This window comes from Panthera tigris, chromosome C1 (assembly GCF_018350195.1).
Source record: "Panthera tigris isolate Pti1 chromosome C1, P.tigris_Pti1_mat1.1, whole genome shotgun sequence".
In the NCBI taxonomy this organism is placed as follows: Eukaryota; Metazoa; Chordata; class Mammalia; order Carnivora; family Felidae; genus Panthera; species Panthera tigris.
In genome coordinates this window covers 115,966,906-115,989,886 of record NC_056667.1, presented here as the reverse complement: position 1 = coordinate 115,989,886, position 22,981 = coordinate 115,966,906, and the positions used below count along the sequence as shown (strand labels likewise).

The 22,981-nt window shown below is 39.5% G+C and overlaps 1 protein-coding gene across 14 annotated transcripts in view; it reads right to left on the bottom strand.

The window, feature by feature from the left end:
* The window catches only part of CLASP1 (cytoplasmic linker associated protein 1), a 272,320-nt gene that overhangs the window by 75,216 nt on the left and 174,123 nt on the right, over positions 1 to 22,981 (bottom strand). For 8 of the 14 annotated variants that reach the window (XM_042994223.1, XM_042994217.1, XM_042994218.1 and 5 more), the window contains 3 exons: positions 13,412 to 13,516; positions 11,106 to 11,132; positions 9,616 to 9,783 (listed from right to left, as the gene is read on the bottom strand). In XM_042994223.1, the coding sequence (XP_042850157.1) occupies positions 9,616 to 9,783; positions 11,106 to 11,132; positions 13,412 to 13,516 (300 nt within the window). Of the gene's footprint in view, positions 1 to 3,444; positions 3,553 to 9,615; positions 9,784 to 11,105; positions 11,133 to 13,411; positions 13,517 to 22,981 lie in introns of all 14 variants that reach the window. The other 6 variants (XM_042994220.1, XM_007091174.3, XM_007091175.3 and 3 more) reach the window with 2 other exon arrangements.

Sequence of the window (22,981 nt, the reverse complement as noted above, 5' to 3'; positions counted from 1 at the left end):
CGGTGCACGTGAACACTTCTGTCTCGTCGTAAAATACCAAAACCTCAAACTCTTGGACAGAATTAAAAAAAAAAAATTTTTTTTAAAGTAATCTCCACACCCAACACAGGGATCAAACTCATGACCCTGAGATTGTGTCACATGCTCTACCGACTCAGCCAGCCAGGCGCCCCCATAATTTCATTTTTTTAAGCTCATGTCACTTGATGAAAATGCACGTATCTTCATAAGTGGCACGAGTGGTATCAAATAGCAAAGGCTACCTCGTGGATAAGGACAAATTTCTACCAGCTCACAAAAAGAGAATTTCTAATTCCTCAGGATGCACAAAAATAAATTGGCAATCTCTAAAACAGATATAAAATAACCACTTTCCTTAAACAAACAAACTGGCAAAATACTTTTTAAGACTGAAGCATACCATTTACTGTGCAACGTATCAGTGCCATATCCTGGTAGTTTAAACTGGAAATACCTTTTAAGCAACGCCTGAAGGTTGCTTAGAAAGTCGTCCTTTGGTTCTGTTTCCACAGGCTATTCTACAGTAAATCTGTCATGGAATGAATCTTTTGTTCTCAAGTGAACACCCAACAATGGAATCCGAGGTGGACCCTCTTACAATCAGAGCCTGATTTACAGCTGAGCCCTTACTTTCATTTTGATATTGTCACTGTAACCATATAAACATCCTTATTAAAATGGTCCAAGATAACTTTGTAACAAAAAAAAGCAAACTTAAAACCAGTATATAATCACCAAAATGTAATTATTTTCACCCCCCCCCCCCCAACCAACCTTTTTTTAAACAAAACCTGGCTATATAAACTGACCCAAAGGGGCACTAACACAAAAATCTCACTAATTTACAGAGAGGGTGGGAAACAATTATTAATGTGAATGAGAAGAAGGAAACTTCATATTGTCTAAAGGGCACAGTGAGCTCCCCTGGACACCACCTTCAGGGACTGAGCTATGAATGCCCATGGCTTAACTCCAAACCTGGAAATCGTAATTGAGAAACACTACCGGACACTTTCTCTGTGCTTAAGCCTGGAGAGAAAGTATTTAATACACTTCCGAGGAACAAATGAAAGACGCTAAATTATCAGAACTTTCAAATGAGGCAAGGGAGCAGCCAAGCTTTGAAGTCAGACTGGATTCAAAACCTAGCTCCACCATTTAGCTGTGTGACCTGGAGACAGCTGGCTTACTCTCCCTCAGTCTCTGTTCTGTCATTGATAAAAAAGGGATAATGGTAACACCCGTCCCAGAGTGTGAACAGGTACCTGCTCAGATGGGGGGCCGTGCACACGAGGACCGCTCTTGTTCTTGCTGGGTAAAAGTTTTACAGACAGATTTACCCCACGGAGGAAAAGAGGGCATGCCTACAAACTCAGCTGACAAGATGTTAACTCTGCCCTGACCAACAGAAGGCACGTGCTGATGCTAGCTTGTTAGGAAGGGGAAACGCCTCATCCACATCTTCTGTCCTGGTAGGAGCGACTGCACATTTCACCATTCTGGGTTGTCACCAAGACCCTTACGCAGATCAATTTCACCAAAGAAAGTGAAAACCAGACTGGATCACTCAAGTACTCAGGGTTCAATTAGGAACTCAAGAATTCAGCACACCTTGCCTGGTCCACTGACCACATCCTGGATTACAAAGGCTGCTTCCGTGGACAGTAACAAAAATACCAGTGCATATAGGAAAGAAAAACACGGAACTGCCTCTAAGAGACCGAATAACCAATAAGCAGATTGAATTGTTCACTTATATAACAGGTTGTTTAGAAGGCCAAATAGTCAGCAAGGACGCAGAGATATACAGCCTTAACTTAAAAGGTAAAATCACCAGTTCATTCAGAAAAAAAATCACCACTGCTGCCCCTGATTTGTTGAGAATTCTGTTCTGCTGCTTCAGATTGCTGTGGAGTAGCTGGTGTGTTCAAGGTGAGTCGCTCCACTTGGGATCTCATGCTAATCAGGTAGACTATCTCACAAAGGCGTCTTCTCACTAAGTCAAGTGACCCATGTGGCCTGGCTTTAAGTTCATAAAGGACAACGGGTCATAAGGACGTATTATTGCTACTGATGGGATAAAAGGATATTAGAAAGAAGTGTATGACATCAGGAGAAGAATGAGGCAAATATTAAGACTGTGTGCTTTTGATCTATCATCCAGCTTCTGGAGTGACATTTTTTATATTTGAAAGACCTAATGTCTAATGCTACATAATTAGAGTCAAAATAACAGACTGCTGCAGTCCACAATTCCATATAACAACGTCAGGCCTAGGCCTAATCTTATAATTTCCACCTGTCATGCTTATCAGGAGGAAAATATACAGCTTTACAGCAATTAATGTGGCGAAAAACTGAAACACAGTTACTGGAGAATACAAAATGTTTTTTTTTTGCGAACGAATGTGCTCTTTCTAGAGGTCTTGGGGGATTAATAATTTGCACTAGGTAAAAATATATGTCCATTTTAGACTACTGAGCCTGAAAAGAAAAGGCAAACACAGTATTTCATAAAGGAAATATGTTTCTCTTTTGTCTGTTTTTCTCGAATCCTAAAAACTGAAAATACAAATTCTGGCTGTAAGAGAGACGGGAGCGTTGTGGATAAGCAGCCCCGAACCGGCACGTGGCTCGTGACCCGAGATAAGGTACTGACACCACCTTATGGCGACCAACTGTTGTAAATTCCTGCCCTGGGATGGCATCAGGTCACAGACATTGCATAGCCTATTGAGCCCAGGAAGAATGAAAATCTCTGATTAACAATAAACGTTGTAAAGTCGTACACTGTGCTGTACACATAAGCAGTTTATCAAAAAGCTACTGTGGGCTTGCTTTAAAGAAAGCATTGAAATGACTCGCTTAGCCAAGGCACGGCTAGTACCTTCTGCCACAAGGCTTTTTAGATTAATATTATCAGCCCTAAACTGAGCACATTTCATTTCCTAGACATTCTCATGATTTTAATTTTTTTCCATCTCTGAACTGAATCACGTGTGTCCTGACCTTTGGTGAAATTAAACACAAACTGTCAAAATTCAATGACAGAGGATAAATTTTGGATTAACTCTACTTTTAAGAAGCGATTGGCTTTGGCTGAGCGTCCCCTTAGGTTAGAAGTGACCACAAGACAGGCTTGCCTGTCTGCCAACCTGGATGCTGGCAGGTGGTCACAAATGGCAACAGTACAGAGTGAAGTGGAGTTTTTTTCCTCCCATATATAAAAACTGGAAACTGCCAAAATTCAAGCATGCAGAGGGGGGCAACAGAGGGTAACTAGGGAGGAGGAAAGAAAGAAGAAAGGACCACAAGGACAGGAGAGGAAGGACAGCAGGTCATTCCGCCTCGCAGTGTGTGGGACAAGCATTGGGAGCAGGGCAAGGAACTCTGCTCTGAGAGCCAGCGCCTACGTGTACTCACCGAGTGGAGGAAAGCCCCGAGCGGGGCTCGTATCGCGGCTGCTCTCACAGCTGGTATTGCGGCTGCACCCCTGACTCATGCTGGGTCGAGGGATACGGCTGCTCCGTGCTAGTGTGCAGCATGAGGGGTTTCAGAGAAGGTGAAGAAGTTTAATGAAGACAGAAAAACTCACAAAACGTCAGTTACATTCCGTTAACGTAATCATGACATTGCCCGCGCCGGGGGTTCGTCGTGAGGACTCTCCCCGCTGAGGCCTCACTGACTCGCGTGCTGACAACAGGAGAGGGTCTGTGTAAAAACTCGATTATGCTCAATGCTTCGGAAAGCTGTGGGGTCTTTTATGGAGGTGAAATAACACCTAAATGTAAGAAATGAAAAGAAAGCTTTCCAAAGAACAATCAGGAAATACAAGGTCAAAAGCCTTTCAGAAAATGATCATTTTTTACAGCTTTAGCCAACTTCTCATCAAGATGATAAAAGACCAAAGCCATTTTCATATACGCTCTGTTGTTAGAAAGATAATTTACTTTGGGTTAAAAAGCAGAATAAAGGCTCTGGTCACTGAAATACATGAACTTACCTAATTAAAAGGAAGGGGGCTCATCTTTCTCAGCCTGGGCTTCTTTACAAAGAGAAGTCCTAAGGACTGACACAGCTGGAGAACCTGCCCACTCCAAGTAAGTATCTAGATGCTTCTAACATATTTAATTATCTAAACCAGCATAAACAAAGGGTTGGGACTGCTATCCCTTTATTTACTGGTCCCAACATTTAATCCCTGCTTTTTCTATGGGAACCCAAACAGGTTTGCCTGTGGTCCCCTATTCAAGCACTCTTATCTGGCACGCCTTACACACGAGTCGACAGCATGTGAACTACAATCCCAATATTCGTGCCAAAAGATCCCCCCACTGACCTAAGAACAGCCAATTACTGTATGATTATCCACGGATAATTTTATTATACTCCTTCGTTATACTGCAATAAAATCATCTGTGGATAATGGATTAACAATGACTGTATTGTCATGTTATAAAATGCTGAGAAGACAGAGTCACATGAATAACTGAAGGTCTAACATAACTGGGCGGTAAAGCTCAGAGAAGACCATGATGTTTTTGGGTTTTGATTTAATTGGAGGAACAAAGACACAACTGGCAAAATACTCAGAAATGATCCTGCACATACTGAATGTGGGACAATAAATATGTCCACCTTGAGTGGATCTACAATCCTGGGCTGGGCAGAAACGTCTTCCCGAAAACTTTGGAAAAAAGAAACTTGATTCACTGATGTAAAAGCAGCCATGTTTATTATACGGTAATGAGTATAGCCTATGATTTCAGAGCCAAGGGGGATTTACTACATGACCAACTGGAACAAGAACGTCTTACAAACCAGAATCCTTAAATTCCTTGACAAAGGAGAATACGGAAGTGAGAAACCAAACCAGCTCCTCACTGTGGTCTCTGTTCAGTGCTAGAGTTGAATCAGACCCTACAGTTCTGTGACAGACGTCCCAATGCTTGGTCTGCACTGGCAAGCAAGGAAAAACTCAAGCGCAGGAATGCAATCTGAGCAAATCCGTCAAGACGGGCCTCATGTGGGACTCGCTAGTGCTTCCTACATTCTCCTTCATTTTGCCACAGTGACGTGGAGACACTCAAAGTGGCGGTGACTATTTGATCAACAGATTCTTCCTGATAATTCTAAACCAGCTCCTGTGATGAAGGCAAAGGCACATGGCCTGAATGTTAAAAGCCTCAAAAAACGAGGGAGCACCCACTGATACCAACACATGGGAAGTCGCCTAGAACCTATGAAGAAATGTTGCTTATCCCTAAGAGGATCAATACCACATCCAATTTGTGAAATGACCTCCCTGGTCCAGCCACTTTGCCTCTCCTGCCTCAGCCGCCCCCCTAGGAATGTTGGAAGAAAGAACCCAATCAATTAAATGAGAAGGGTACTGTGACATAAGGTACCTACATGAGCACCTCCGAGTTCCTTGCTGAAAGGCATAACGAAAATCTTATCTTATCCCACCACCCACTCTAAAACAAATAATCAAAAACAATAAAAACAGTCTTGATGGTGTTTCACACATGCACACACTTAAGTTGAGCATTTTCTTATGGTTCTTGACTGATTACTTGTTACTCTGCTTCCACTCCCTTCCTTCAATTAATGCACATGCTAGAACAATGGGAAATCCCTGCTCTCTCCCAGGCTGAGCCTGCTTTGGGAAGGCAAAAAAGAGCATGAAAAGGGATAAGCAGACATGCTCAGAAACAACAATCTGCATAATTCTTAACAAGGTTTACCCTTTTACTATTTCAGCCAGAGAAAGTTTAGTCACCCATTCGTGCTGACTGCCTTCTTCAACATAGGCTAGTAGTAACATATATAGACAGAATTCTGTTTACAATTTTCTAAACATCTGCCCACAGTTGCCCCATGCGTCATTAAGGGGTATCAGTGATGACAGCAATAGTTCAAATGTTGGGTAATTTAAAACACGAGAGGAATAACGCCTACTTCTAATACCATTTCCAAAGACCACTCTACACGGAGGATTTTAAGAAGTATATCCATAAATGATTTTTATAAAGCCAATTAACTAGGTGGTCAAAGCTAAAAAACAACATACCAAATTAACCTCATTAGGGAGTGCCAAAACTGTTCTCTGGGAGAATACGTGATGTGAAGGCGTAACAGAAGAGGGAGAGACGATGAAGAGACGCTTGCTGTGTGACTTTCTGGAAGCAGTATTCTTAGGTGATTCTGTGGTGCTGTGCTTACAGGAAAGGCCGGGAAGCCTTGAAAACCCATTTGATGGGCTTTCATTTCTTAAGAGACACTATACTTCTGTAGAGTTTTAAGGGAATCCTGACTTCTGCCCTTTAAGGCAGAGATGAGTCCTACCAGAACTCCCATCAAAAGCAAAAGTCCAAGAGGAATAATGAGAACTACCCTGAAGTACGTCTATAGTCTGTTATTTTCATGTTTTGGTCTTGCACACAGGAGTCTAATTTAACAGGGGACACTGACACCTGTAAATTTTTGTTTTCAAAATATTTTTAACCAGAAAATCTGAAAACATTTTAAATGTATATCCACAGGATGTAAGCTACCAATAATCAAAAGTTTTTATTGCCTTCTCAAGACATGAGTGGAAGGAAACTAAGCTTCCAAAATATAATTGCTATAGATATTACCTATTTGTACGACTTTATTGTTAAAAAAATTTTTTTAACGTTTATTTATTTTTGAGACAATGCGAGAGACAGAGTACAAGGAGCGGAGGGGCAGACAGAGGGAGACACAGAATCTGAAGCAGGCTCCAGGCTCTGAGCTGTCAGCACAGAGCCCAACATGGGGCTCAAGCTCACGAACTGTGAGATCATGACCTGAGCCGAAGTCAGACACTTAACCGACTGAGCCACTCAGGCACTCCATTGTACAACTTTATTATCCATCAAAAACGGAGTAAAACTCCAAAATGAAACAATTTATAAGCTATTCTATTTGGCTGAACAGTTTGTGAAGGAATAAATTGCCAAGAAAAAAGAGAGCAGCAGGGTTTTATTCTGTTTCTTGTTTATATAACAGGAATTACATCCTGTTTTGCTTAAGAAACCTTACATGCTGAAGAAGGAGAAATTTGATGTCATTTTTACCACATATGAAGCATAGCTGAACCAAACATAATTTGTAGATAATTTGTAGAATTAATTCTCAGTGCAAATTCCAAGCCTAGTTTAGCAATGATTAAAACTATTAGTTGGTTTGGGCACAAAAGGAAATACTCTTAAAAGATGCTTACCCTTTTTCTCTAAGTATTTCCATTTAAAGTTGCTATACAATGAACCAAATGTTTATAGATACATAGGCATACGCCCACTACTGACTAAATGATCACAACAGTGGACAATCTACTGCTAAAGATACTAATATATGCGACACCCTATAAAATGGAATCTCTCAGCAGTACTATAGGAAGAAGTGGAAAGATTTACTCATTTATCTACTTTTGTATCTATGTATGTTCTCACCATGAACAGAAACTTAAATAAAATACCTTTTTAAGTCAGAATGACATATATGACCTCTAAGCTTTACACATAACTATTCCCCCTTAATGGGCATCAAGGCGAGAACTTTCTTCAAAATATTGTTTCAAAAAAGAACTCTTCAGAAGAAAATAGGTTCCTATTCAGTTTTTACTAATGGATGATGTTTCACAGTACCTCTTGTAAATGCTTATTAAGTGTTGTCTTTTCAACTATCCATAACACAAAACTCATAGTTAAAACCATGAAATACCAGGTCCTAGAGTTATGTCAGACAACCTAGGGTGGTTTCTTTCCCAATTTCAGGAAGAAGGTAAAAATGGCACCTTTAATAATAGGAAAAGTAAAATCCCGAAAAAGAAAATAATTTTTAAAAGAATGAAACTACTCTGGATTGCCAAGAGACATTCTATACATTTAATTAACTACTGAAAAAGGACAGCCAAAACCTCACCACCAGATATGAAATCAAATGCATTTTCCAAACAAAACTAGATCCAAACATACATGTTACAGCCTCAAATCTGAAATTTAGACATTCCAGTCATGATATTTTCTCTGGTTGTATCCATATAACTTCTAATCACTGGATCCAAATAATTTGTCAGCTCAGGGACCATGCTATGTAACACCCAACAGAAAGCTGAGATCATGTACAATTAACAAAACCACTGTTTGAATACGTTTCAAATTTGCTTTGGAAATGTTAGTCAAACCAACTCCTACCCATTCCACTTCTTAAATATGTGCCCCTGCCTTCTTGTAGCTCAGGCGGCCTGTAAGGACTTTCATGAGCTGGACCCTCCCAGCCCACCTGCCCTCCTCTTGCACTCACCCTGACCAACTCCCTTTGCTGTAGCCAAATGAACGACCTGTGCCTCTCACAGCCCATTATGCTCCCTCCCATCTCACTGTTCCGGCACACGCTCCTGTCTGCCCTAGAACACCCTTCTTATCATCTCTGTCCCCCGCCTAATCTTACCTTACTCACCATCAAAATGACCTATTCTAGGAAGCCTCTCCTAGCAGGCAATCTGGGAGAAGTGGGGCAGACAAGGGCACTCCGTTTCTGTGGTCCCAGAGCGGGGCAGACAAGACACTCTGTTTCTGTGGCCCCAGAACACTATGTCACAGTATCTACTGTACTGTCTCTCACGTTTCCACCCTTAGGACCACAAGTTCTTCGAAGTCAGAAGCTACATCTATTTTATCTTCTGATCCTAAGGTGTAATAACGTGCCTGGTGCATCACAGGAAACGTTCACGTGAAAGTTGCTGATGAGATAAATAAATGAGAACAAGAAGCCAACAGGACTTAAGAATACAGCAGTACTCTGATTTCACATTAATAGATTTTTATCCTTAGAAAGCAGGTAGAAATATAAGAAAGACTATGAACATAGATTTCTCATAATATATTACAAAAGACTTCTTAGTACTAAACAGGTAGTGTATAATTTAGATTTGAATAGAATAACAGGTCTCTAAGCTGCTGAGAGTAATTCACGTAATTCTACTCATTGTCACAGAGAAACTAAATACCGTAACACAAAAGTATCATATATTTGACTTTAATTTATTCCTAGGTTTCATGTTCGAACAATACTATGTCAAAAGTAACTACTCATGTTCTTTTGACCATAAGTTCCACCAAACAGGTTAGAGAAGATCAAAATCAAAATAAATGTGGACCCTACAAATTGCTTTGGAAAACATACACAGATTAATGGAGACTTAGTGCTAATCCATGAAAAAAAGGATGAAAAGCAACAATGCTGCTAACTGTGAAGAGAACAATCCTGCCCACTCCCCCAGTTCTAACATTCTGTGAGAGCTCTCAGGTACAAAAGCCCAGAGGGATGTAATTCTTTCCCGTCAATCTGAATGGTGAGGCCCATGTATTTTTTAGTTGTAACTCAAATTTGAACAGGCCATAATCTGTAAAAAGCGCAAATCAGAATGTCTTTTTAATACAGGCAAAGTGACACCCCCAGTTCAAAAGTAAATCTCTACTTCCAACATTAGACAAAGCCATTAGATTATAATAAAAATTACCACCAAGTTAGGAATGATATTTCAAGGTCTTTGAGGATCCTTACCTAATCCTATCCGGTTTGGACTGGTTTCTCGGCTACATCCCTGACTCCTGGGGATCTTGCTTCGTTTCTCTGAAGAGGGAGTCACAGGCGGGCCTCTTGAGGAACCCCCGGCAAGGCCACCATAACTACTTCCCAACAATTTTCCTGGGGAACTTGACCGGCTGCCAGCTAAAAATGAAACAAAACAAAACTGAAAAATGGATGTAAATCAGGGAATACAACTATAATATTACAATTTCAGAAGTCAGCTTACACATTAATTTGGATCAAATACTACGAATTTCATATAAAAATGGCTTTCTTGTGGGTAGTACTGATTTTTTTTTTTTTTTAAATACAGGAGCATAAAAGAGCTTCAAATAACATAAGAGAATGTATCCACAAAGAAGAATTACTGGCGGAGTTCGACGAAAATGACAGCAAGATTTCTGATTCAAAACAGTGGACTAAGTATAAACAGCTCCCCGTTCCACAGCAAATTTCTACAAACAATCACAAAGGTGTTTACTGTTTTGCTTTTTTATTCTGTAAGAGTTGATATGCTGAAAATTTTAAGTATAATTGCGAGAATTACAATAGAAACTTCCTAAACATTAATGGAAGAAAACAGACCCAAGAACACCCCACTAACTTAATAAATGGAAGAAAAGAGGGCATGAAGAAGAGGCAACTAAAAAAAAAATAATAAATAAAAATCACAAATAAAATGGTAGGAATAAACTCAAGCATGTCAGTAATCATAATAAATGTGGCTGGACTAAATTAACCTCTTAAAATAACAGCGATTCTTGGATTGGTTTAAAAAATAAAATGAAATTCAACTACATACTGTTAGTAAGAAAGAAACAACATACCTAATACAAAACAACAAAACAGAGTAAGACAGCATTAAAAAAGGACAAAGGATATTTCATATTGATAAAAGAATAACTGTCCATAAAGATATAATTGTCATAAACCCTTATGTTCCAAATAACATAGCTTTGAAATATAAAACATAAAACTGACAAAAATATAGGGAGAAATTAAGAAGACCATGATTATTCATGTACCTCTAAGAAAGATACTAACTACTGAACCTAGTAACTAATAAAAACCTTTAAAGGAACACAACCTGGAAATTAAACACACACACACTCCATCATTCAAATGAATCACTAAGGTGACGAATCATAAAATTAGGACTTTATAATGACTTAGCTACAATTTAAAGTGAAATTCATTATAAAAATCACCAGTACGCATCACCACGAAGAACCTGTCTTAGGACTTAATAATCTTGCCCATAAACTTTGAGCACACAAATGAATTATTAAACTGTGTAAAAAGAGAAAAATCCATTTTAAACACTAGAATTTGAACATAACAGAAAAAAATGCAGAAAGATTAAGCTCATAATAGGGAGAGAAATTAACATTGTGCAAGGAACATGGGGTGAGGGAAAACACTAAAAAAAAAAAAAAAAAAAAGCAAGAAGAGAAACGGCTTACCACCAGCAGGATTAGCAGATCTGGATCCTTGATTATGAGAGCAGACCAAAGGACAGGCAAAAAGTGGATTAAAAGACAATAGCACAATACAGAAGGTCAGCATGCAACACAACACAAATGTCTTTGTTCACAAACATGTTAACAAATTAGCTATTTCTTCTAGGTCTCTTTCCTTTTTGTCCACTTTTGTACTTATGTTGATTTTACTCATATCATACTCTATTGGCACTGACTTCAGGTCTATCCATGTAACATTTAGGAACCTACATGTGTCAGGTGCAGGAGATGCAGAGAAGACAAGTGTCTTGCCCTCCAGAAGCACATCTATATTCTCTAGTTTTGAGCAACCGAGAGAAGTGACCGCATCCTACTCGTTTATGTGTTACTGCCGCCTTAAGTGGTGCTGCTTACTACCTAGGAAGTGCTCAATAAACTTCAATGAATTCAAAGAAACTGCTATTAACTAGTTTCACCTGAATGTCCTATGCCAAATCCTCAAATATTAAAACATTAATTTTCACATATTTAAGTCCTCAAATATTTAAAATATGCTTGTTAACTCTTAAGGGCCCTAAATCTAATGTTAACGAAATCTACTTAGTACTCTACTGGCACTATGAATGCTAAGTATACCTACATTTGTAAAACATATAAATATGCTCATATTTACTTTGTATTAAAATAACTGTTTAAAAAATACTTAATTTATATGACTAAGCTTGAGGTCCAGCCTTGATCATTTGCTGGTGTTGTCTCCCTTCCCAGGAGGGGAATTTGGTGAGTAAAATGAAACTGAAGACTTTTAAAGTGGAGCCCCAAGACAGAGTGCAGTATTTCTATAAGACTGAGGAACGGAAGCTCTAATCATCGAGACTATAGAAAATTCCTCTGCAAGAACGTCATCTTCACCACCTGCTAAGCAGAGGAGCCAGGCTAGGGGCAGGAATCCCTGCAGAGGCCAATGGCAATAAATAGCAGACACCGAGAACTGTAAAGTACTATCCAACCTCACTCCAAGAAAGGAAATAACACTTCACAGCTAAAGAACATTTTTTATTAAATTCAATCTTAACATACTATCTCAATATGGAGTCTTGAGTATCTTTTGTCAAGAAAAATTTCTCTGCAAGAAGACCTGACTCATGACCAGAGTATCAGATCCATCTGTGACTCCAGGCATCGCTAGCGTTCAAGAGAATAACCAGAGCCTGGATATTGTTCCCAAGGTAGAAGCTGCTGGGCCACAGCTGTACAATCCATGTCGTGTTGTACGTTGTGATACGCTAGACGCGTGGGCTTCTGCTTCAGACAATCCTGGCAGGAATGTATGACTGACATTCTACTTTTCTTTCCAGAAAGGAGATACGCTTGTTTAACACGAGGCCTGGAGTTACCAGAGGGACATGGGAGTATTCACAAGGAGCCCAGAAAGACATTCTAAATACTAAGGAGAACCTAAGGTTTGGCCACAGATGGAATATTCTTGACACAAACCAGACAGCTCCTCGGGCCATGAAGGAAGCAGACACACATCTACTAGAGAGTGCTGTGCTGAGGGCCTGTGTGCAGCTCCCGGGGAAGGAGAGCCTTTCTCGGCCACACTCATCCTGCCCAGGAGAACTCGGACCCCCAGCACTACTCTACACGCGCACAGAGGGAGTGGGAGACTCAAAAGCCAAGTGTGGCTGGGGAGTGAGACACCAGGGTGGTTCCTAAGAGCGATCTGAATACATTCCTTCCATCTACCGCTGCTTTCATGGCTGATGCTAGCAAGCCAAGTGACTCGACACGTACAGACACGCAGTAACGGAAGCGAGGGTAGCTGGGCAAAGCGGGGCCTACGCTGGCAGGAAGAGAGGAGCAGGCTGCAAATGTTAGAACAGAGGGTTAAAGGGGACAGCTGTTAACGGATTTGCTTATTACCACTCGAAAGAGAACTCCACATTAAAATAATCCCCAGGTACTGCTCTTAAATTATATCAGAGGGAGTCCTTATCGACAGGAAAATGGGTCATAGCCCAGATTTATCTCAATTTGAGATGCTTGAGGAAAGGCAGAGAAACCACATTTTAATCATTAATGCTTAATAATACAAAATTTAAATCACCTGGCAAGGAGACAAAAGTACACTTGAATACTCCATTTTGTGAGCTTATTCAACGAACATCAAGACTACTCACGGTATCTTACAGCCACACAGATGTGGTTTTCTCCTGAAGTACTGAAAATATTATAAATCTTTCAACTGTAGAGTGAGCTGATTGAACAAAACTGACACAACAGAGAGTATAAAATATACTTCTTACGCTGGGACTGTGAAACCACTTTGGCGCGACTGCGGCCTCGATTATCAGGTGTGGTGGCGACACTGGTGGCACTCCCGGAGCTCTGCCGTCTCGTGCGGATCCGACCTGGAGGATGTGCAGCAAAAACGGGGTTTCCATAATGTTTTTCTACTCAAGAACGCAACCCACACCACGAACAAGAGGCACCGACGGGGCCACCTACAGGGGGCACGGGTCTTCCTCACGAGCAGTCCTCACCCATTGCCCTGTGTGCACACCCGTGTATTTGACCGGCACCCACAAGTTCTACAGATATGTTAGTTACTCCTGAGAGTAAGTCATGAACCCGGAAGGTGCTTCTGTTTTTGTTATTCTAGCATATTATATTTTCAGATGAGATGACAGTTATTTGAGGATCTTTCCCCCAATTTTTTACACATGACATTTTCTAGTTTATCATCTACAAACCTGTCAAATTTCCAAAAGCAGAAAATATGAGCAGTCATCATAAGAAAAATACTACAGAAAAAAGAATAAATGCAAACACACACACACACCAAAAAAACCCTTAAAACTCAGCAAGCAACAAAAGCTACAGTACCCTGGAGAATAAATAGGTTTTGACAGGTAGCAATAAACTTCTATTTTAAAGCATGTATGCCAACAAGTTTCTAGGCTGCAAAAGATGAAGAAGGCAGAATCAATATTAGGAGTACCTAGAGAAACAACCACCTAAAAATAACGCAATGTCATAGGCAGTTATGAAAAAAATTTGCTATTGTAAGTAAAGCAATCTGTTAATTCCCACTATTAAACCATGAAACCATAAAAACAAAAATGAATTCAGAAATGCAAAATCATTGATGATCAGACTAGTATGATTAGAGATTAAACTTTTTGAAATTCAGGGTTTCTTTGGTTTCAGAGGAGACAGAAAATGTCTCTCCTGGCGTAATTCAATCAGAACGGCAGTCTGACTATTAAAATATGGAGAACAGAGGGTTGCTGGAGGGACTGTGGGAGAGAGTATGGGCTCCATGGGTAAGGGGCATTAAGGAAACTACTCCTGAAATCATCGTTGCACTATATGCTTGTATGTAAATTAAAAAAAAAATAAAATAAACATAAATAAAAAAAAAGAACAGCAGTCTGATACGGAAAACACAAACCAATGGAACTCACGTTGGCATCTTACATTGTTCAAAACCACTTCTACCTCATCATCGGAGAAAGCTTGCAGAACAGTAATCCAGAAAAACAAACCCTAAGGCTTGAACAAGGTTCAAGAAGGGAGGGGAGGAGCAATAAAAGTACTACATTAAGAAAAAAAAATTGAAACTAGAAGGAATCCATGGCTTTTAACAGCAGTTTAAGTAAAAACACACAAATTCTAGAAACTGTACTAACAGCTATTAGATGGTATTATATTAAGAGCTGTATGTATGTGAACTCGGAATCCTCATAAGAACATATCATTATTCCCATTTACAGATGAGGAAACTGAGAAATGGGGATTAATTAATTTGCCTAAGGTCACACCACTAGTTTGGCTACCTATGCCTGCCTGGCCAACTGGCTGGCCAACCTGAGTGAGGAAGTAACCACACTGAATCAAGGTGGTCACCAAGGCAAAGTCAACATGAAAACCAACTGAATCTCACTTCCTATTTCAAATTTACTACAAAATATTTAGGTCACAAAAACATATTTTAAGTGAACATCCATACCCATTCAGCTTAAAACAGAAATCTTTGCTAGTGTCCGTGTACCCGCTACCTTCTTCCAACATTTGGTAACCTGATCCTAAACCTAGCATTCATCATCCTCTAGCATTTCTTTAAACTTTTAATACATTTAGTTGCATAACCAAGCAACAGATGGCATCATTTTATATATTAAAATGCTTTTAATTATATCATAAGGTATGTATGTTTCTAAAACTTACTGTTTCGCTTAACATTTTATTTGTGAGGTCACTTATGGAATTGATTCTTCTGTAGGAGGTACAGGAAAGATCCACTTTTTTTTTTCCATATTACTAACCAGTGTCCAAATGAACTTTCTTACCCCCTTTCTTACTGACCTACAAAGCTGTCTTTGTCATTTGCCAAGTACTTAAAATACATGTGTGGACTTGTTTCTCAATTCTCTAGTCTGTCCCGTTGATGTGCGTGTCTAAACCAGTAAACATCACAATGTTAGTATTAGCTTTAAAAAAAAAAAAAAAATCTTGCTAATTGGCAGAGAAAATCAACCCACTTTTTCCTAAGGCCCTTTGCTCTCTTCCAAGTGCTTATAAAGATACAGGTTAAAATGGCCTCTGTTGAAATCTTAACTGGCATTATGTGGAATGCAAGGTTAATTTGGGGAGGAAAGGAGACAGCTTTATGATACTGATATTTCTGTTTTTTTTTCCTTTACTTATTTCACTTTAAAGTCTTCCTCAATTTTTACAGACTTATTCAAAGGTGCCTTATTTTGATGACACATAAATATGTTATTAAATTATATTTTCTAACTCCTTGACAAATATGAATTAATCTTTGTATTTTGATCTTAATTCTGGGAACCCTGCTAAACTTGTGTTAATTCTACTAACTTGTACATAGATCATTTGGGGTTATCTAAATAGAACACCATCTACAAATAAGACTTCAGTTTTTTTCCCTTAAAACTCTACCGCTTCATTTCTCTGCCTTTATCCTGCTGTCTTAGGACATGTAGTCCACGCCCACATGGGTAGGATTTGTTCCTTTAAGCCACATTAAAAAAAAAAAATCTGGAATTTCACAAGAAGTATGGTATTTCAACATGCTAAGAAAACTCCTTTCTATTTAATTGCTAAGAATTTGCCAAAATGTTTGTAAATTTTTTTTTTTTTGATGCTTTCCCTGCATCTTCTGAGATAAAAGGATTCTCCTAAATGTGCTGAGCTCCATCAGGAAGTTTCTAAGCTCTGAAACCTGAGCTAAACCCCCACACTCACGATGTACACACTCACATACACAAGACGTCTTGACTGTACCTTCTCTGGTTTATTACTAAAGGCTGCATTAAATGAGTGAAGAAGTATTCCCACTTTTTCTTCTCAGAATTTATGGAAGACTGTGATTCTCCAATGCCTCATACAATTTGCATTTCTTTATCCTGTCAAGTGAATGTTTAATTCCTATTTAACTTGTACTCTTATCTTTATTATTTCCTTCCTACTCTCCTTTGGGTTTATTCTATTCTTTTTCTAACAAATTGGAAAGAAACTCCTAAATCAGTCTCTCTTCGAATATAACCTTAAGGCTATGAATATTCCTCCAAGTACTGCTTTTGCTTCATTCCGTAAGGACTGACATAGTTCAACATAATATGTTGCTTTAAAAAAACACATTACTAGATCTTATTTGCTAATGCTTTGCTTTGGAAAAATAAGTTGGATCCATATTTCACATTCACACTTTACACTAAGAAAAACAGCAAATGAACCTGAGATTAAAATGTAAAACATGAAACCATAAAAGTTCTAAAAGAAAACATGGGAGAAATCCTTTGTGATTTGCAGTGGAAAAGTCCATTCTAGCTATGAAAGCCATTAGAATCAAAGATAGGTAAATCTGACTACTTATTTTGTAAAACCTCAACATGACAAGAAGAAAATGATGAGCAAGTTAAATTGGGAAAAATTATTTGCAATTCATATTACAAAGGGTTAATTTCTTTAACGTATAAAAAGTTGTAAGACGTCCACCAACCAGTAGTGTGCTGGTAAATGTGTAACAATTGGCTGTGGGAGAGGATTCCTCACTGATTTGTGTTTTCCAATTTCCCTGATGTCAATATTCCCAGGCCAAGTTCAGGCTACTGACATGAAATCAACCAGATTACAAAATGCCTGAAAATTTAACAATTAGCTGTCATGAACAAGTTCAAGACAGCTCCAGCACACCACTGGCACAACCCAATATAGAATGGACAAAGTCTAGGAACAGACAGTTAACAGGCAATAGAAATGGCTCTTAAGTGTATGAAATATTGTTCAGGCTCACTCGTAAGAAAACAAAATTAAAATGACACTGAGAATGCCATTTATCGCCTATCAGACTGGCAAAAATCTAAGAATATGCTAATATTCTGGTGTGTAAAAATAGAGGCACTCTCCTTCATTGAGGAGTGGAAATTAATGTGGCCCCTACAGAAAACTACTTGGCAATATCTGTCACAATTACAAATGCATGTGCTTCCTAATCCAGTAATTCCACTTTTGGCAAATAATCCTATCAAATATGCTTGCAAACATGCAAAAGGATGTATATAAAAGTTTATTCATGGCAATGTTACTTGTAATAGCAGAAGTCTGGAGGTAACTCCAATGTCAGTCAATAGGTAACTGGCTATTAGGTAACTGGCAATAGGTAACTGGCAGAATGCAGTACAGTGGTAATCAAGAATGACGAGGTCCTCTCTAATATGTAAAGTCCTCTCTAATATGAAGATACATAAATGAAAATGCAGAATAGTAAATATGCTACCTTTCTTGTTTTAAAAGGAGAAAATACGATTTTTGTATTGCTTCTATATGCAAAGAAACTCAACAAAAATGAAACTACAAGTTGTAAGACCAGGGTTGAAGGGAAAGACGTGATAACTAGGCAAATGAAAGGATGGGAGGGAGACTTTTAACTGTGTACCTCTTGCTATTTTCTGGGTCTTGAACCACATAAACGTATTACCTATTAGAAATTTATATTTTTACATATCGCTCACTCCAAAGGAGAATTTGCAAATGTTTTCTTTATATATTTGTAGGCTATTTTTATTAGGCCCATAAAAACAGGATAATTACATCTTTGCCACTTACTCATTTTTTATTACATAGCAATCCACCTTTGTAAAGGTTTTGCTTTATTTTCTGTTATTAATAGATCAACAGCTTTCTTTTACGTATTTCTTATTCTTTGTCTTTTACTCTATGTGCAGCCTTGTATTTTAGATTTGTCCCTTTAATTATCACATAGCTGGATCTTTAAAAACAATCAAGTTGGGATGCCTGAGTGGCTCAGTCGGTTAAGCATCTGACTTCAGCTCATGTCATGATCTTGTGGTCCGTGAGTTCGAGCCCCGCGTCGGGCTCTGTGCTGACAGCTCAGAGCCTGGAGCCTGCTTCAGATTCTGTGTCTCCCTCTCTGTCTGCCCCTCCCCTGATCATGCTCTGTCTCTCTCTCTTAAAAATAAATAAACATTAAAAAAATTTTTTTTCAAGTGAATAAAATAAAAAAAATCCAGCCTGGGGTGCCTGGGTGGCTCAGTCAGTTAAGCGGCTGACTTTGGTTCAGGTCATGATCTCACAGTTTGTGCGTTTGAGCCCTGCATCAGGCTCTCTGCTTTCAGTGCTGAGCCCACTTCAGATCCTGTCCCCGTTTCTCTCTGCCCCTCCCCTGTCTGCACACACACTCTCTCTCAAAAATAAACATTTAAAACAACAACAACAACAACAACAACAACAACTGAGTCTAACAAACCTTCTATTTTAACTGGAAAGTTTAGCTGATCTGAGCTTATTTTTACTATTTTATATGCATGGTTACTTGTTTTGATTTTTCATTTTCCTTTAAGTCTGTTGTTTCCTTCTTTTGCCTTAATTAAAAAAATTTTTTTTTATGTTTATTTAGTTCTGAGAGAGACCGAGTACGAGCTGGGGGAGGGACAGAGAGAGAGGGAGACACAGAATCTGAAACAGGCTCAGCTCAGAGCCTGACACAGGGCTCAAACTCACAAGCTGTGAGATCACAACCTAAGCTGAAGTCAGACGCTCAACCGACTGAGCCACCCAGGCTCCCCATCTTTTGTCTTAATTTTTTAAGGATATGATTTACTATCTCCTAAGATAATGGTCTCATAGATTAAAATAACATTACTAAAAACACAACTTCAATTAAATCATACTTTTGGGGAGATGGGAGTTTTAAAAGCCGTCCCTTTTCAAATTAAACTTTTTACTTTGAGGCAATTGTAGCCTCACATGCAGCTATAAAATGGAATACAAAAAGAGCCCGTGTGCTCTTGGCCCAGTTTCCCGCCATGGTAGCATCTTGCAAAACTGCGGGGGACAATCAGAAGCAGGACATGGACAGTGACATGCTCCATCCATCTCACCCAGATGTTCCCAGTTTTATTTGTATGTAAACCCTGGCTTTCTTTTGTGGGTAGTCTCTTGGTCCCTCTGGCTGCTTCTATTACCTTCTTCCTCAAGCTGTGGTGTCACCATCTGCCTTGCTTGGGATTTGCTGGGTTATGTGAGTCTATGGTTTAGTGTCTTTCACCGATTCTGAAGAACTCTCAGCTACCACCTCTTCAGATGCCTCTGTCCCGTTCTCTGTTAAATGTCTTTACCGTCTTCCACGTGACTTGATGTCTCTGTCACATTTCACAACTCTCCCCTTCTGCACTGTGCTCTGGACAGCACTTCCTGTCTTGAGTTCAGGAGTTCTCCCTTCATCTACATGGATTCTGCTGCTCAACTTATCCACTGAGTTGTTAGTTTTAACAGTTTACTATATTTTCATTTTCAGAAGACCCAACTGTTCTTCAAAACCTACTTGGTCATTCTTTATAGTCTACAGCTCCTTTTGCTTGTCTTTCCAGATTTTATTTCATGAAATGAAAGGATTCCTTTTCTTGGAACCTTATAGGAATTCTTTAAGATCCAGATTGAAGTTGAATTCTTCCAAAGAGGATTAATGTTTACTCCTGCTAGTGTCCTGTGGACACAAGCAATCCACAGCCACTTTAATATCATTTATCTATTTGGGTTTTTCGGATCACAAAGACCACAGTGTAAATTCTGATCAAAAAACTGTGTGAAGGTGTAATTTATGGTTGCAAATTATCAGGGAAGATTACTTTCCCCCCCGTACCCAGTATAAAGGTTGAGTTAACTTCCTGGACACCAGTGATGATCAGGTCTTGGGTCTGTCCTTCACCTCCTGTCCTCCCATGTCCTGCATACCCATTGCAGGAAATGCCCCAAATCTCTGACATTCAGTCAAAGACCTCAGGGTACAAGCCAGCTTGGACCCTCACCTGCTAGGGTTTCTGTTTCTGCTTAGGTCTGGGGATTCACTGTTTTTATTCCATATCAGTGATGTGTCCTCAACAAGGAGGATCGTTCAGACTACTCAATTCTACATAATGCTAAAAAAAAATTTCTTATTTCTCTTAAACATTTAATTATTTCATATTACATAAAAGGTCCTTAAGTCTTGAAGGACTGAATATGTTTGTATTCTTGGGGTGCCTGTGTGGCTCAGTCAGTTGAGTGCCTGGCTTTGGCTCAGGTCAGTCTGTGGGTTCGAGCCCCGCATCGGGCTCTGTGCTGACAGCTCAGAGCTTGGAGCCTGCTTTGGATTCTGTATCTCCCTCTCTCTCTGCCCCTCTCCCTTTCGTACTCTGTTTCCCTCTCTCTCTCAAAAATATATAAACATTAAGAAAAAAAAATTTTTTTATGGGTAAGGGGCACTAAAGAATCTACTCCTGAAATCATTGTTGCACTATATACTAATTTGGATGTAAATTTAAAAAAATAAAAAATTAAATTAAAAAAAATTTTGTTTTAAGTATGTTTGTATTCTTTTTCTCTGCTGCTTCTCACTCATTATAGATGCACTTATAGCTTAAGAGCTCACACTTGGCAGATTTTAATCTGTGGGAACCCCAAGGAACCAGATTTGAGGGTCTTCCTCTGTAGAAGTTCACTGCTCCTGTCAGGCGCCCTTGAGGGCTAGAAACGCAGACCACTTTACTTCATCAGACACCACAGATAATAAAAACTGAAGGTACAGCTTGCAGGAGAACAGAGCTCAGTTACAAATTGGGGGGCTGGTTTTTTTCCCCTACCTAAAGCAGAGTCAAGAGCTACCGTGTCAACCTGAAGATAAAGAGGTTTTGCTCCTAGCCCACCTTGTCATGGATTTATAGCACCTTGACAATGCTGCCTCGACATCAACCTTACCTGTCACCTGGGGGAACACAGCGGCTTGATTCCATCTGCCCCAGGGACTCACATGAGTCACTAAGACCTCAGGGCACCCTTAAAATCAATTTCAGGGAATTAAAAGGGCCTTTTTTGTGTTGTATTCAGATACAGATTTCTTTTGTAAAGAGAAGGCTGTCGGTTCGTTTGGTTCACTGTATTAATTGATGGTATTATAAAGATGATACAAAATACCCTTTGGTCTTTAAGAAAAACAAAGTCTATTCAATAAATGCAACGTAGAGTAAAACTATACTTCACTTCTACATTATGACCTGCTATTGACATTCATGTTCATTCATACTGTGTTATGACAGAGACAGAGAGTGAATAGACATGGAAGAAAAATAATGTAAAATAAACAGAAATAAGAGATAGAGGCACCCAGGTGCCTCAGTCAGTCCATCATCCGGCTCTTGATTTCAGCTCAGGTCATGAACCCAGGGTTGTGGGATCAAGCCCCGTGTTGGGCTCTGTGCTGAGCATGAAGCCTGGTTGAGATTCCCTCTCCCTCTCTCTCTCTCTCCCTCTCTCTCTCTCTCGCTCTTTCTCCTCTGTGTGTGTGTGTGTGTGTGTATGTGTCTGCCCCTCTCCCTCTCCTGCACTCTCTCTAAAATAAAATAATAAGAATAATAATTTTAAATAAAATGAAAAAGAAGAGAACTGTCCAACAGAAAAAAAGTTCTGGAGCTGGACAACAAACAAACTCACCCACCCCAAGAAAAGCAGACCTAGAAGAAAACAAAGAATTGGAGGAGGACAGCCTTTGACTTTCATGGAATATGTGAAACAGAACAGCCATACTGAGTGGCTTTTTAATAAAGCTGCTGGAGAATTCCTTTCCATCACACTTCCATTCTTCCAGAAGAGCCCTCAAAATGGGAAACAAAACCTGTGCACCCGGTTTAACTTGCAGGCATGGTTTTCCTACATTTAGTCCAAGGCAATTAAACAATCATGGTGGGGGGGGGGGGTCTGTGTGGCTTAGTCGGTTGGGACTCCGACTCCTGATTTCAGCTCAAGTGGTGATTTCATGGATTGTGAGATGGAGCCCCGTGTCTGTGTGCACTCTGAGCACAGAGCCTGCTTGGGATTCTCTCTCTCCCTCTCTCTCTCTCTCACCCTGCTTGCATGCGTGCACTTCACACACGCTCTTCCTCAAAGTAAACAAACATTTAAAAAAAAAAATCACCTATCAGATAGTCTCATGTCACTAGGGTTTCTGTCCCCCTTATGATAGTTGCAAAATTCCAGGCAATTCTCAATTTAGAGGTTATCCAGATTGAAAGGTCTTCTAGGTAAATCTCCATCATCACACAGGGGCATTCTGGCATATGTGTCCATTTTACAACTCACAGCTTCCAGGCATAATTAAACCGACCTCAACTTATTCATAAGTGGTATTTTTGATAAAATCAAAATTTGGGAAGTTGACCACTTCGAAATTCTCTTACCTACAAGCACTTCTCCCAAAGGAACAACTCTCCTCATATTTTTTACCGATAAAACTAAAAGAATCTTCGCGCTCTTTTACTCCAATAGACAAACACATATTTTTTTCATTGTGTAAA